At 42.2% G+C, this 17,461-nt stretch overlaps 1 protein-coding gene across 4 annotated transcripts in view; it reads left to right on the top strand.

Moving 5' to 3' along the window:
* tenm4 (teneurin transmembrane protein 4) overlaps nt 1–17,461 on the top strand; it is a 180,782-nt gene that overhangs the window by 157,840 nt on the left and 5,481 nt on the right. For all 4 annotated transcript variants that reach the window (XM_087795860.1, XM_087795861.1, XM_087795862.1 and 1 more), the window contains 4 exons: nt 3,943–4,178; nt 10,416–10,712; nt 11,779–13,393; nt 16,604–16,746. In XM_087795860.1, the coding sequence (XP_087651986.1) occupies nt 3,943–4,178; nt 10,416–10,712; nt 11,779–13,393; nt 16,604–16,746 (2,291 nt within the window). The remainder of the gene's footprint in view (nt 1–3,942; nt 4,179–10,415; nt 10,713–11,778; nt 13,394–16,603; nt 16,747–17,461) is intronic.

The raw sequence follows: 17,461 nt of genomic DNA on the forward strand, positions 1-17,461 counted from the left end.
CAAACAGTCGCTCACGCAAACAAATCAACAGTTTGTTGTAGAGACAAATAATTGCGTTCAATCAACGACTGAATGTTACACAAAACATCGTCGTCGTCGTCTTCATCAGTGACGTGTTTATAACTGTTATTTTGTCACCGTCATCATCTTCATTCTTATCATCGTCATCTTCATCATCTTCATTGTTATTACCATCATCATCGTCATCATCTTCATCATCTTCATCATCTTCATTCTTATCATCATCATCATCATCATCATCTTCGTTCTTATCATCATCTTCATCATCTTCATCATCCCCATACTTATCATCATAATCTTCATTCTTATTACCATCATCATCATCTTCATCATCTCCATTCTTATCATCATCATCATCTCCATTCTTATCATCATCATCTTCATCATCTCCATTCTTATCATCATCATCTTCATTCTTATTACCATCATCATCATCATCTTCATCATCTCCATACTTATCATCATCATCTTCATCATCTCCATTCTTATCATCATCATCTTCATTCTTATTACCACCATCATCATCTTCATCATCTTCATCATCTCCATTCTTATTACCATCATCATCTTCATCATCTTCATTCTTATAACCATCATCTTCTTCATCATTATATCATCATCATCATCTTCATCATGGTTGTCTCCATCATCATCTTCATCATAATATCATCATCATCTTCATCATTATACATCTTAATCATGGTGGTCTCCATCATCATCTTCATCATAATATCATCATCATCTTCATCATTATACATCTTCATCATGGTTGTCTCCATCATCATCTTCATCATTATATCATCATCATCTTCATCATGGTTGTCATCTTAATCATGGTTGTCTCCATCATCATCTTCATCATTATACCATCATCATCTTCATCATGGTTGTCACCATCATCATCTTCATCATTATACCATCATCATCTTCATCATGGTTGTCACCATCATCATCTTCATCATTATATCATCATCATCTTAATCATGGTTGTCTCCATCATCATCTTCATCATTATACCATCATCATCTTCATCATGGTTGTCTCCATCATCATCTTCATCATTATACCATCATCATCTTCATCATGGTTGTCACCATCATCATCTTCATCATTATACCATCATCATCTTCATCATGGTTGTCTCCATCATCATCTTCATCATTATATCATCTTCATCTTCATCATGGTTGTCTCCATCATCATCTTCATCATAATAACATTATTTTCATCATTATATATCTTCATCATGGTTGTCTCCATCATCATCTTCATCATAATATCATCATCAGCTTCATCATTATATCATCATCATCTTCATCATTATATCATCATCATCTTAATCATTATACATCTTAATCATGTTTGTCTCCATCATCATCTTCATCATAATATCATCATCAACTTCATCATTATACATCTTAATCATGGTTGTCTCCATCATCATCTTCATCATTATATCATCATCATCTTCATCATGGTTGTCTCCATCATCATTTTCATAATTATACCATCATCATCTTCATCATGGTTGTCTCCATCATCATCTTCATCATTATATCATCTTCATCATGGTTGTCTCCATCATCATCTTCATCATTATACCATCATCATCTTCATCATGGTTGTCTCCATCATCATCTTCATCATTATATCATCATCATCTTCATCATGGTTGTCTCCATCATCATCTTCATCATTATATCATCATCATCTTCATCATGGTTGTCTCCATCACCATAACCATTAATTATGAAGATGATGGCGATGATAACAGAATTGTTATTTTCCTTAATCATTATCAAAACCTTCTTCATCATCATTATTGTTGTCATCATCCTCATTGTCATCCTCACATCCTCTCCACCTGTATCATCTCCATGACGCTCTTCATCTTCATTATCATCATCATCACTGTCTCTTTTTATGGTCGGGCCCTGCAGCAGATTCATGGTCACCTCACATGATCCTCTCAGGTCAGCTCCTGCTGTCAGTTTCCCTCCCACTTGATACCTCCGTCCAGCCCTGAAGTGTCGTGGTGATGGAGGGGAGGAGGGCTGTGGAGCGAGGTCACACCTGCCTCCCCTCTCCTCCAGATCATTGTGACGAGAAATAGAAAACATCTCTCCCATACTTCAGGGGTTATAATTCAGGTTCGTTGAGGAGCTGCAGTGAGTGTGAGGATGAAGGTGTGTCCACTACACACCTCGACGGCGTCTGAACGTGTGAGATGTTCAACAGTTTTTGAAAATAGCAAAGTGGGTATGAGTGAAGCTCTAATGAGAACCAGCTTCATCCACCTGCTGGTCCATGACAGCAGAGAAGAACCAGCACCAGACGGAAACATTAATCACCAGAGCTGCCCGACATTCAGCCGTCGTCACCTGGGATGGTGAAACACACACTCGTGTGTGTGTGTCTGTAGGTGTGTGTGTGTCTGTAGGTGTGTGTAGCTCCGGGCTGCAGGCCAGCCGAGCAGATCTGGTGGTTTTCATTCCTCCGGTGTCCTGCGGCTGCTGCAGCGACTGTAAAAGTTTACTGGCTCCTCCATTGATCCCGGTTGTCACGGGCGCGACATTAACGCAGTCTCGGTTAAATACTGCCCCTCCTGGCTTTTTTTCTTCTGCTGAGCTTCTGTTTTTTTCCTCTTTAATTTGGGATGTTAACAACAGCAGGAGAGAAACATTAAGTCGACTCTACGAGTGCGACGACCCTGAGCGCCGCGAGGAGAGCGAGGATTTATAAACCATCATCGCTGTGAGCTTCACCACTGACTGCTGTGAAGGACCCCTCGCGCCGGCTGACGGAGGAGATAAACGACAGCCCTTAAAATGATGGAGGGTGTCGAAAAGCCTACATCTTTTCATTATTAAAATGAAACTTGTTATTAAACGACACGGTTTTCAAAATAAAAGTTTCACTTCGTCCATAAAGATCATCATTTACGTCCCTTCCTGCTGGTTCACAAGACGCCCTGTTACACTTTCATGCTCCGCTACGATGTCACTGTTACGACATCACACATCACAGACGGATGAGATCATTCAAGTGCGGCCCGGGGGCCACACGTAGCCCTCTGACTCCATCTATGCGGCACACATGAGGTCAAATACTAATGTAAAGCTGACCATTTAGAAATGTTTCTGAGGGCTATCAAACTACTGTATCACTAGTTCAACTCAAAACTATGTGTCTCCTCTTTTCTTACTTTTCTCTTTTCTTTTCATAGATATTGTTTTTATAATTTTCATACTGATTTTATATGATTTTTTTAAATTAAATGTATATTAGATTAGATAGACTCTATTAATCCCTCTGGAGATTAGAGAAATTAGGTTTATATTTCACAGCAGACAATAGAAGGTACAGTACAAGTTTTATAAAAAACAAGAACGAAGTGCAAATAAAAAAAGGAAAGTGCAAAGAGATAACAAAGTGCAAATATAAGAGCATAGATCAAGGCGAAAAACACAAAGGATACAAAGTTTAAAATAGAATATCATCATCATTTCACTCCACTTCTGCCCCCAAATTCAGAATTAAACATACTAATATCACGAGGAATGAATGAGTCCCTGAGTCTATTAGTGTTGTATCTGGGAAGAAGCATTGTAGCGCACCATCTGCATAACTATTACACAATTTATTTTATGGCATTTTAGCACTTTTTAATGTCATTTAAATGTTTAAATAAATGTACTATATAATGTTATTAATTTTAAACCTTTAAATAAAACAGAATTATATACATTCAAATGATGTCAAGAATAATTTACAATTTCCTTTATTTATTTATTCGTTTTTTATTGTTCCTTTCCTTCTTTTAGCTTGATGGCCGTATAAAACTTAAACTCCTACAGGAGCCAAGGTCTGAAGCAGACACTCGCTCACTAACTTAACCCTCCATGTGTTTTTCCTCCTCAGATCAAGTCCGCAACAGCTACTTCATCGGCCTGGACGGCTCCCTCCGGCTGGTGCTCGCCAACGGCATGGAGGTGTCGCTGCACACGGAGCCGCACCTGCTCGCCGGCACCGTCAACCCCACGGTCAGCAAGAGGAACATCACGCTCGCCATCGACAACGGCCTCAACCTGGTGGAGTGGCGTCAGAGGAAGGAGCAGGCCCGCGGTCAGGTCACCGTCTACGGGCGCCGGCTGAGGGTGAGTCGGGCGTCGCCCTCGGCGACACACGCATGCTTCATTTAGAAATACTTGAGTGTAATGTGAGGTAGTGGCCACCAGGGTTGGCGAGGTCAATGCTGCTAGAAGAGTGGTTCTTAACCTGGGTTCGATCTAGGGTTCGGTGAGTCGATCTCAGGGGTTCGGCAGAGCCTCCGCCGCGGAGGTTTCAGGAAAAACACCAGAATTATGGGGTAAATTCGTGATGACACGCTACACTGCTTGGCCAATCAGTGCCGAGGGGAATTTAGTGCGCTCAGTAGTCAACGTGTGACTGTCGTGGTAGAACGTCGTGTGATTTCCTTGTTAATATTTTAATCCATACTAACTATGTCGGGCAAAAGAAAGAAAGTGGTCGGACGAATATGTACAACATGGATTCACATTTCTCAGATCCTTAAAACTCTTCACTGGCTTCCAGTTTCTTTCAGGATCAACTTTAAAATTCTGGTTCTTACTCTCATATCTATTCATGGTCAGGCTCCTCCTTACATCACCGATCTGATCCAGCCTTACACCCCAGCTCGGGTTCTGAGGTCTGTGGATCAGAATCCAATGATGGTTCCTCGCACATGGTTCAGGACCAGAGGAGAGAAATCATGTTGCTCCTAAGCTTTGGAACGATCTTCATCTCCCTCTGTGTTTGATGGATCTACTGACTCCTTTAAGAAACATCTTAAGACGTTTCTATTTGTTCAGGCTTTTCCTTGATTTTCTGGAACTCCTGTTGTGTTATCAGTTTTATCTCGATCTTTAAAATATATACTTTATTGAATATTGTTTTGATTGTTTAAGCGCTTTGTGACCCTGGTCTGGAAAAGCGCTTTACAAATAAAAACGACTTACTTACTTTACTTACATGTATCACGGAACTGATGGTAGTGAGCGCCCTGTCTGAATGATTCGCCACGCCAAGTTGCGCAACTCCAGTCTAGCACTGGAAAAACTAAAGGAAGACTAATAGGGGTTTAGTGGATGCGCATATAAAACTGGTGGGGTTCGGTACCTCCGACAAGGTTAAGACCCGCTGTGCTAGAGACTCGCCAGAAAAGAAATCTTCAGGGACATTATTGTGGCGTCGCTGCAGGACGACGACAACAACCGCCGATCGGGCGCCTACACGCCGAATAAATTAGCTTGACGTCGCCAACATATGTGTTTGCGGCGAGGGTTTAAGCGCTCGCGCTGCCAGAGGCTGAGTCGCCACGTCCAGGATTTAGTGTCGCTCAAGATGTTTGCGATTTAAAAAAAAAAACAGTCCCAGCGGAGGTCTGACGATGATGAATAAAATATGTGTGGGTTTATTTAAGCGAGGGCCCCGGAATATCAACATGTCAGGTCGGATTAGAAGATAAACAGGCGGCCGCGGTGGTTTATTTAACATCCAGAGCTGCTGTGATATTAACAAGCTGGGTAATCACCACGTGTCGCACCTCGGATAAACACAACACTTTGTTGCTCCGCTGTCCTCGCGAGCGGAGGAGGGGAAGCTAAAAACACAGATTCTTGACTTAATAATAGTTTATTATTCTCAGGAGCAGATGCTAGAAGAGTAGCTTTTTCTGGTGGTGTTAGATTAAAACTGCCGGTGGATTGTTGTTAAATGTCTCAGTGTTTTACTGAAGCTGCCTGGTGCTCACGTAATAAATTACCTCTGCCAAGGAGGTGATGCTGTCATCTGACTGCTAAATAACTTCAAAACGTCCCGCTTATATCGCAATAAAGCTTTCAGGTAATGGTTATAAAGGAACATGGAAAAGATAATAGCATTTTTTGAGTTGTGTTTATTCAATAATAAATAAATAATATATAAATTGAGATATTATTATGATAAAAAATGAACAAAAACTGTAGGAACAAGGTAGTAGTATTGCTCGCGTACTTGATTCTGGCTTTGCAGAATTTACCGCATGACTCTTTATCAGCTATAAAAGCTGGAGGAGTCAGCTGTATCCCCTCGTCCTCAGTCATCACTTAAAATCTCACAAGATCGTCCTTTTCCCTTTAGCTGCGGAGGACATGCTGCCATCTTGCAGACGGAATTAAATTGCAACACAAAAATGAACAAACCCTTTACTGAAATATAAACAATATTTAACTATAGTAAAAAAAATAAAATGTGACTATAAGTTGGTGTTTTTAAGTAAAAAATAAATAAATAAAAAACAACCAAGAAACTGAAAAAGTAATGTTGAATATGGTGGAAATTTCTTTTGCTATACAACGGTGTATTGAAATTTTCTTTCACCCCTAACTGTGATGACTTGTTTATTCTACATTGTTACTATAAAAGATGGAATAGAGTTTTAGTAATAAGGAAAAAGAGGAAATTCATCTTTTACTCAAACCAACTCTAGGACGAGTCTAGGACATTTTATTGATTACATTCTTTCAAAATGTCATGTGATGTTAACTCCTTGGCAGATGTATGTACTGTTTTTTTATTTTTGTTTTTACATTTTAACATGTTGCTGCCTTCCTGGCTAGAGCTCTCTTTGACATTTATTCCCAACAAGGCCTAAATAAAGATTATTGAGATGTTCAGAAAAATAACATTTGGTCTTTAACATCCTAAATACATTAGTTATCTGAAGGTTCAAGATAAAGACGACGCTAGTTAGCTAAGTGAGCTAACAAATCCGCTGAAGTCGTCGAGGTCTCGAGGAGACAAAGGCGTTAATGGGAATCGGTCGTAGGCTCTTCACTTAACCCCCTCCCCGAAAGCGAACCCCTCTAATGCGGGCGTGAGAGGGCGGCCCCGGGGCATGATGGGAAACGGGAGCAGCCCTAATGGCGAGAGCAGAGGGGATGAGCGCAGTCATTGAGCGACCTTGAGTGGCCTGTCAAGTGTTGTTACGTGGGCGGGCGAGCGGCGCCGAGAAATCTTCAATCACGGAGACGACCGGCCGCCCGACCCTCACGTCCGCCGTCGGCCTGCATGAGCTGCTCCGGCAGTGAGACATCAGCGCCGCGGTGGACGACAACTCCCGTCTCCATGGAAACACAACCGTGTTCTCGAGCGGAGCCAATTGTTTACCTTCGAGGAAAAAACTACCCAGTTAACCTCGCTGAAGCACTGCTGAATGTGGCTTCTTAAAAATAAACTCACCAAATCTCTCAGGTGAAACTAAAAGTATTTGTTTGTGTTGATTAAAGGGTGAGGGATTATATTTCCTCAGGGGCCACGTTTTAAGCAAAAATGAAGTAGCAAAAGCTTTAATATACTGGGAACACTCACATGTTTCAAATGTTGAAGTCGTCAAGATGCAGTAAGTCCCTCATCATGAACATGTTTTGAAATTATTATTATATAAAATATCTCCATTGTCTGAAATCCCAGCGAACGAGAGGTTAAGAGAGCGGAGTCCATTATGACTTTATGTAATAATCTTCTTCAATTCTCCTCCAGCCAGCTGTAATCACGCCAAGCTTTGTTTATACAACGAGTCCCTTGAATGTGGAGACGTCTGGGATTGGTGACGCGTGGTGACAAACTTAGATGCTTGACCAATCACAGCAGAGTGGGCGTGGTTATTGTAAATAAGATTTAATCTCCAGAAATACCAAGTGTTTTCAGTGGGCGGGGCTTTTGATCATTTTCTAATGTAATTATTTCAATGAAAGGAGAGTTTTGTACAAACAGACACGTACTGATGTTTTGAACTTATTACTTTATGAAAATCTCCATTGTCAGAAATCTCAGCGAACAAGAGGTTATGAGAGCGGATTCCATTATGACAGAATAATGGTCTTCACTCCACCTCCAGCCAGCTGTAAACACGTCAAGCTTTGTTTATACAACGAGTTCCTTGAATGTGGAGACTTCTGGGATTGGTGACGCGTGGTGACAAACTTAGATGCTTGACCAATCACAGCAGAGTGGGCGTGGTTATGGTTAATAGGATTTACTCTCTAGAAACACCAAGTGTTTTCAGTGGGCGGGGCTTTTGATCATTTTCTAATGTAAATATTTAAAAGAAAATAGAGTTTTGTACGAACAGACACATACTGATGGTACAATAGAGTCTAACATCTATTTAATACACACTTAAATCAATACTTTAGTTGCTCTTTTAATCATATTGACTTGAAAAGTAACTCTGATCCATTTTTATGTTTTTGGTGCTCTGGTTTTTAGGTCAAGCATCAGTTCATGACTCAGCAGGTTTGGATAAAAGCGGTGTTAGATTGTGGATTTACTCGGCAATATTCTTCTTCAGCTCAGATAGAAGCTTCTCGGTTGAGCTGCAGGGTCTGCAGTGAAGCCCGGAGATCAGCCGGCGGCGATTTATGAATGTTTCGCGGCACTTCATCAGGTGACTCTGAAGAAACAAAGTCACATCATGAGAGGAAGAATTAATTATACGGAGAGCCTGAGGAACAACGCGTGAAACCTCGCTTTCAATCTCTTAACAAAACAAACCTGAAAACTTTAATATTGTTTTTTTTAGATTGTAATTAAAGTTGCTTCACTCTTGAGAAAATCCAATCTGTTTGTGTACCTCTGTTCCTGGTGCCTGTGAACTGTGTACTTTTGGGGAATTCTCGCTGACTGGCATTTGCAATGAAAAATAAAATTAGTTAATTTTATTTTACTCGGTGTGCTTTTATGTGGACAACCTCAAAATCAATTATTTAACAAAATAAGGAAGAATAGCCCAAGCTAGAACCTTGAAAACAGGTTAGCATTGCTGCTAAAGCTAACAAGAGCAATGACCGGATCGTAGATCTAATAGAAAATCTCTTAATTTTTAATTTTTGTGTTGTTCTTTGTAAATACTTGAGATCAAGTGTTTAGTCGCCAGGTTTTCCAACGCATCCTTAGAAAGTCTTAAAAGGAATTAAATTCGTGAATCTAATAAAATGGCCTTAATTGGCATGAATTTAAATGTCTTAAATCAAAATGCCAAACATACCTTAAATGTACACACAAGATAAATAGGTTTTTGTTAGTTTAAAATCTCAAAATATTGGGTGATCAATTTATTTTTATTATAGATGTATGTGTGACCACAATAACATTGCTATCATTTTGAGTAGACGCAGTGTATTTTGTACAAGAATGTTTTCGAAGTGATGATCGAATATGATCGAAGTAAAGTCTTTCAGTGGACATAGTTAATTTAATGTTAAAATAAACAATACAATTGTCTCTAATAAACATAGTTGATGTGATGGTTTCGTCATTTTTGTTGATGAATTTGAGTCGGTTTTAAAATGAATTTGAAACGGTATGATGAGGATGAAGAAGATGATGAGGATGAAGAAGAAGGTGTAACCTGGGGTTCATTTTCAGTTTGAGGCTCTGCTGATTTAGTCGCAGTAGGATCCCCCCCCACCCCCCACCTCCGGCCAGCACCCACTCATAAATGTGGTCCGGCAGTTTCTGGACCTTAAGTAACAATTGTGTTGTCATAATGTAGTTTGCGGTTCCTGCAGTAATGTTCCTGCAGTCAGTGTTGGAGCTCCCGCTGCTCTCTGTGGTCACCATCGCTGCAGGGGAGGTTCATGTGAGACCACTTTGAAACTAGCCAAGTTAGGGTTTCCATGGCAACTCCGGCTGCCTCCCGGCTCCATCAGTCCGTTCTTCTTCCTGGTTGTAGAATTGTTTTTGTTTCTGCTCGAGAACTAAACGTACACAGTTGGTAGCGTTAGCGGTAGTAGCGTTTAGAGTTCAGAGTTTTTGAAATGTATATACAGTATATATATATATAGTTTGAGCGTAATACCAACTGAAGTACCAAATATTTATACAGAAAAGCATCTTAAGTCCATGTAAATAAGTTTTAAATATTTAATTGTCCCTTTAGCATACATGGTTAAAAGGGTGCTAGCTTCATTTTTTAGCCGATTGCGACAAATTCCGAAATTGGGGCCGAAGCTGCTAATGGCTAAAGGGAAGTCAAAAGTTTTGCCGGAATTTTAACTAATGAAAGGGTGTAACTTACCTAATATCTGACTTACAAAAAGCTTAAAACCTTCCTTGAAACCAGACAAAAAAAATGTATCTATTCTCGCCGTTGCACTAATAATAAGAGAGTTCGGCCACGACTGTTTTTCTGCCAAAAACTAAGATATAGTCCAAACCAATCCAACTCAACTGTTCCTTATAGATATAGTATTTTATAATATAGTGAGCCAAGTGAGCCAAGTGTAGCCCTCCACTGGGACCAGAAGTCTTGATGGGACCAGCAGCTAAATGGTTCTCCTCTCTTGCAGGTCCACAACCGGAACCTTCTGTCGCTGGACTTCGACCGCATTACGCGGACGGAGAAGGTCTACGACGACCACAGGAAGTTCACTCTGAGGATCCATTACGACCAGGCGGGGCGGCCCACCCTTTGGGCGCCGAGCAGCCGCCTGAACGGGGTCAACGTGACGTACTCGCCCGGCGGGCACGTGGCGGGGATTCAGAGAGGAACCATGTCGGTGCGCATGGAGTACGACCAGAACGGCAGGATCATGTCGCAGACGTTCGCCGACGGCAAATCCTGGAGCTACACTTACCTGGAAAAGGTGGGTTGACGTGTCGCTCGAAAAAAAGTTGAGCAGAGAAGATCTGAGTAGGTCGTGATTACAGAAGAGAGTGAAGATGAGAAACTTCGTTAGCAAAGTCTGATGGAAAAGTTGAAGCTGAAATGGCTCCGGTGAGAATAATGGAGAAAATGTCACGGTCCGCTCTTTAAATGAAGCTCAAGTGAGGAATGAAGTGGAGAGGTGAGACTCGGAGGTGTCAGTCTATCTGTTAATAAAGATCCCTCAAGTCCGGGCTTGTTTCGCAGCGAGCAGTGAAGGATGTGGAGAGGTCAGAAGAGTCGAGATGTCCAGGCGCTGTGAAGGAATCACTGTAATTATGTGACTTGCTATTCTTGTCCCTAACTGAGTTGACTTTATTTGTTTTATGATCTTGATTAGTGGTGAAAATATTGATACTCTTAAATTTCGCAATATTCTTTCAAGATACTGCATCGATATTCAGCATCACTATATAAATATAGATTTTTTTGCCTTTAAATCTTATTTTATATGATCATAGTTCAATAGTGTGTTTAAGTGTGAGGAAAATAAAAGAATTCCATTAATTTTTTGTATTTACATATATTCACACCATTTTTGTCTTTCAATTACATTTTTGGCCACTAGAAAGTAGCACTCACCCACAGCTAAATGAGAAATATTCCCATGAGATAGTGGCGATGACTGAGGACGAGAGGATACAGTCGACTTCAGAAGCCTAAAGCTGATGTTTGGACATTTTATGGATTCAAAATGAATAAAATGACATTGTCAAGAGTCATGTGGTCTGTAAATTCTGCAATGCAACAGTCAAGTACTTGGTCAACACTAAAAATATATTCTATTTTCTACAGTATTACAATATATTATATTTCTGCCCCTGGATCGTGATACGAATAGCCAGATTCTTGCCAATACACACCCATAATTTTGATGCAAAACTTTCTTTTGTTTGTCAGATGATGCTAGTGCTAGTTTGATGCAGCTGGCTTTATCTCACGCTACATTAAATGTGTTGGCTTTTCTTCCGACGTTTGAGGCTAAATGTGTTGTTTGTTCTTTGCAGTCGATGGTCCTGCTGCTCTACAGCCAGAGACAGTACATCTTTGAGTTCGACAGAAACAACAGGCTGTCATCCGTGACGATGCCCAACGTGGCGCGGCAGACTATGGAGACGTCGCGCAGCATCGGCTACTACAGAAACACCTACCACCCGCCGGAAGGGAACGCTTCGGTGCTGCAAGACTACAGCGAGGAGGGCCAGCTGATCCAGACCACTTACCTGGGCACCGGCCGCAGGGTCATTTACAAGTACGGAAAGCTGTCCAAGATGCTGGAGATCCTGTACGACACCACACGCATCGGCTTCTCGTACGACGAGGTGGCCGGCATGCTGAAGACTGTGAACCTGCAGAGCGAGGGCTTCACCTGCACCATCCGCTACAGGCAGATCGGCCCACTGATCGACAGGCAGATCTTCCGGTTCAGCGAAGAGGGAATGGTCAACGCGAGGTTCGACTACGTCTATGACAACAGCTTCCGGGTCACCAGCATGCAGGCGGTCATCAATGAGACGCCGCTGCCTATAGACCTGTACCGCTACGACGACGTCTCTGGCAAAGCCGAGCAGTTTGGGAAGTTTGGCGTCATCTACTACGACATCAATCAGATCATCACGACGGCAGTGATGACGCACACCAAACACTTTGACGCCTACGGGCGAGTGAAGGAGGTGCAGTACGAGATCTTCCGCTCTCTCATGTACTGGATGATGGTGCAATACGACAACATGGGTCGCGTGGTTGCCAAAGAGTTGAAGGTCGGTCCTTATGCCAACACCACCCGCTACACGTACGAGTACGACGCCGATGGTCAGCTCCAGGTAGTCTCCATCAACGACAAGCCCCTGTGGCGCTACAGCTACGACCTCAACGGTAACTTGCACCTGCTAAGCCCGGGAAACAGCGCCCGCTTGACGCCGCTGCGCTACGACGTTCGAGACCGCATCACCCGACTGGGAGATGTCCAGTACCGAATGGACGAGGACGGCTTCCTGAAGCAAAGGGGGAACGAGTACTTTGAGTACAACTCAGCCGGGCTGCTGGTTAAGGTGTACAACAAGGTGAACAACTGGAACATTCGCTACCGCTACGATGGCGTGGGCCGGCGGGTGTCGAGTAGAAGCAGTGTGGGCCACCATCTGCAGTTCTTCTACGCAGACCTGTCCAGCCCAAACCGGGTCACCCACATGTACAACCACTCCAGCTCAGAAATCACCTCGCTCTACTACGACCTGCAGGGACACCTGTTTGCCATGGAGCTAAGCAGCGGCGACGAGTTTTACGTGGCCTGTGACAACATCGGGACCCCCCTGGCCGTGTTCAGCGGCTCGGGCCACATGATCAAGCAAGTCCTGCACACGGCTTTCGGAGAGGTTTACCTCGACACCAACCCCAGCTTCCATCTGGTTGTCGGCTACCAGGGAGGCCTGTATGAGCCTCTTAGCAAGTTGGTCCACATGGGCCGGAGGGACTACGACGTTCTGGCCGGACGCTGGACCACTCCTGACCATGACGTCTGGAAGAGACTCAACAGCCATCACATAGTTCCGTTCAACCTCTACATGTTTAAGAGCAACAACCCGCTGAGCAACAACAAAGAGATCAAGTGCTACATGACAGGTGAGTCTTTTTTTAAACCTTTTTCGACCTACTTCTTGAACATGAAGTGGTGAGTTCAATACAAGACTCTCCTTCAACTTAAGCTAATGTTAGCGTAAAGCCTCTCTGTCCTTGTTTAAAGCAATATTACACAGAATGGTTGGATAAGACTTGAATCTTAGATCAAAGGACATTGTTATTCTTTTTCCATCTTGGTGGTAAATGTCTTTCCCTGGCTGGCGGTTACGTCACTCACCTGCTGCGCTTCATCCTAGAAAGTCTTTACTATCATTAGGGGGTGGCCCACTGTTGAGCAACGGTGTTTGGATAGCTGACTGGAGGTACCTGAATATAAATAGCCGGGCTGACAGATGTTGAAGCGCCCCCCTCCAGAGCCATCAATAATGCATGTATGTTTTCTGGAGAATGACACGTCTCGGAGGACGCCTGCTTTATGTGCTCCCACCTCCTGAAGTGACTCATTTCAGAGTCCCTCTCCTCACTCACCTCTCGCAACAGAAAGACAGCGTGACAGAGATAGATCTTTATGTCGTCGTGACATGTTTCGGAGGCTGTCGGCTCTTTGTCTCCCAGTCACATCTTCAATCGTCTTTTTGTCCTTGTTAGCTGTTAACGGCTCACTCAGCCTATCAAGTGAGAGAAGGAACCAGTCATTGGATGAAAGTTAATGACCTGATGACTTTTAAATCCTTTTTTATTATCGTCATGAACCATGTTTAAAACATCTAGAGGGGCTCGATTTGTAGAGGTAGTTAAACCACGTCAACGGAGTGAGCGACTCACGTCCGCTTTGTAATTAAGTAAGTAATGGTTATTTGTAAAGCGCCTTTCTAGACCAGGGTAACAAAGCGCTTTAGCATTTAAAAACAATACACAGTTAAAATATATACTTTAAAGGGCCAAGCCACATAAGACAAATACTGGAGTCCCAGAAAATCAGGGAAAAGCACAAAAAAGAATGTCTTAAGATGTTTCTTGAAGGAGTCAGTAGATCCATCGAAGGTTATGATCGATCCAAAGCTTGTGTTCAGGAACCATCAGTAGATTCTGATCCATAGACCTCAGAGCCCGAGCTGGGGTGTAAGGCTGGATCAGATCACTGATGTAAGGAGGAGTCTGACCATGAATAGATCTAAAAGTAAGAACCAGAATTTTAAAATTGATCCTGAAAGAAACTCTCAGCCAGTGAAGAGTTTTAAGGATCGGAGAAATGTGAGTTCTTCTACCAGAGCGGGTCAGAATTCTCGCTGCAGAGTTTTGTATTAACTGCAGGCGAGACAGATCCTTCTTGTTTAGACACATAAATAAACTGTTACAAAAGTCTAAAATAGAAGACTTAAATGCATGGATTACAAGCTCCAGATCGTGTTCCTAAGTAATCACAAAATAGTCACTAAGACAAACCAAATTTGTTAGGATGGATTTATTGCCGGAGTTTGACAAGTGAACATTTATGGTGGAGTCATTGGTCTTCTGTGTGACTTAATGAGGTGACATCGAGAATGCACGAGTAACATTTTACAGTCTGGTTTATTTGGTTTCTTCTCCCGAACATGTAAGGTTTAAAAAACGCTTTGAATCGTGTTTGGGCTTGAAACTATCATTCATATCTGGCAACCCATCTTCAAAGAGAAATTCTCCATCTGCTCCTCGATTTGTGATGTTTTTAGGAAACTAAAACAAGCGTCTCCAATTTACCACAAAAACATGAAAAGTGTTTTCAAAGAGCTTTACTTTGACTGGGAGGAAGAAATGTTTTCTGTGATTGAAAACATCATTTTCGTGTTAACAAAACAAAGAAATGTCCGTGTTTTGTTGCACCTGTATAAACAACAAAGTCCTTGAGTCTTTGTCGATGTCTGTATTGTGTTTGTATGATGATGAACTGTAGATTCTTGATCCGCCTCCAACCATCATCACAGACTAAGATTTTATAAGTTTAAGAGCATCAGATAACATTAACGGTTTGCTAGTAATGATTGCTTAAAGCTTAGCAATGTCATTAACTAGCATTGCGTATGTCTCTAACTAGCATTAGCTATGTCACTAAATAGCATTAGCTATGTCACTAAATAGCATTAGCTATCTCACTAACTAGCATGGGATATGTCACTTACTAGCATTAGCTATGTCACTAACTATCAATGGTATTACCTATATCTAGCATTAGCTATGTTACTAACTACCAATAGCTTTGTTACGAACTAGTAGGAGCTATATTACTAACTTAAAGGACCTATGTTACAAACCAGCTTGAGCTATGCAACCAACTAGTATTAGCTATGTTACTTACTAGCATTAGCTAAATTAGTAACTAGCAGGAGGTATATTACTAACTAGCAGGAGCTATGTTACTAACTAGCATTAGCTTAGTTACGAACTAGCAGGAGCTATATTACTAACTTGCAGGACCTACGTTACAAACCAGCATGAGCTATACAACAAACTAGCATTAGTTTTGTCACTGACTAGGATAAGCTATGCCACTTCCTAGTATTAGCTATGTTACTTACTAGCATTAGCTATATTAGTAACTAGCAGGGGGTATATTACTAACTAGCAGGAGCTATGTTACGAACTAGCAGGAGCTATATTACTAACTTGCAGGACCTACGTTACGAACAAGCATGAGCTATACAACAAACTAGCATTAGCTTTGTCACTTACTAGCATTAGCTATGCCACTAACTAGTATTAGCTATGTTACTTCCTAGTATTAGCTATATTAGTAACTAGCAGGAGGTATATTACTAACTAGCAGGAACTATGTTACTTACTAGCATTAGCTATATTATTAACCAACAGGAGCTGTGTTACTTACTAGCAGGAGCTATATTACTAACTAGCATTGGTTATGTAACTAACTCGCAGGAGCTATGTTACTAACTAGTATTAGCTATGTTACTTACTAGCATTAGCTATATTACTAACTAGCATTGGTTATGTAACTAACTAGCAGGAGCTATGTTCCTAAGTAGCATTAGCTATTTCACGAACTAAAATAAAACAACTTTTAAACTTTTCAAACGTATGTTTAAACCATGTTTAAACACAAACACGTGGGTTGATAACTACCGTGAGAAGATTCAAGGTCGCATTAACAAGTACGTGGAGACATACTACAGTTGTCCACTTAGGCAAGTGTTCCGTGATAAGAAAGTGGCGAAGGACACAAACCTTGTGGTCTAATGTTCTCTCTCGTCCACACAGATGTCAACAGCTGGCTCGTCACCTTCGGCTTCCAGTTGTACAATGTCATCCCCGGATACCGCAAACCCAACACAGACAGCATGGAGCCGTCCTACGAGCTGCTGCGCACACAGATCAAGACCCAGGAGTGGGACAGCACCAAGGTAACACCTTCCTCCACACCATTAGCAAAGAGGACATAGCCAGAGTCCCGGAGGTGCTGGAACATGACCCGGTGATCCCGGTCCGACACCTCCTCGTGGGCTCGAGCTAAACAGCTCTTGTAATTGTCCTGCCATCAGGGAGATTCACTCGCTCCACCGCCGCGCATCGATTCCATCTCAGCCTTTCGCCTCCAGTCAGGTTGAGAGCCACGACCGCGTCAGAGTCGAGCACTCGTCAGCCTTTCAAGTCGCCGCTTCTGAATTATTAAACAGGTCGCTGTTGATGGCCGGAGTTGGGTTACACGGAGGCTCAGGAACGCCGCCAACCGCGGCGCCGCCAGCCTCTTGTCTGGTGTGATCCGGTTGACTGATGGTTCCTGTTCCAGCTGCTTAGTTACTCTTTTCACTTTGGCCCAACTAATTGATCAGAACTTCCTGTTATCAAAAAATATGTCACCTCAAACTTTCCTGACTCAGCTCACACATATTTGAGTCAAAAGTACTTCCTGTTAAACTGCAGGGAGTCACAAAGAGGTTTGTGAGTTTACAGTGATTTAAGGACGGGGAAAGCATAACGAATATGACCCAGATATATATTCAATTTGAGATTAAGATCTACTTCCTGTTTTATAACTTACGAAAGGGGACTCACTAAGATGAGGTACAGTGAACCCATCAGTTGCACCACCACCGAACGAAATTTCCATTGCTGTGT

Source organism: Callionymus lyra, chromosome 7 (genome assembly GCF_982586985.1).
Source record: "Callionymus lyra chromosome 7, fCalLyr1.hap1.1, whole genome shotgun sequence".
NCBI lineage: Eukaryota > Metazoa > Chordata > Actinopteri > Syngnathiformes > Callionymidae > Callionymus > Callionymus lyra.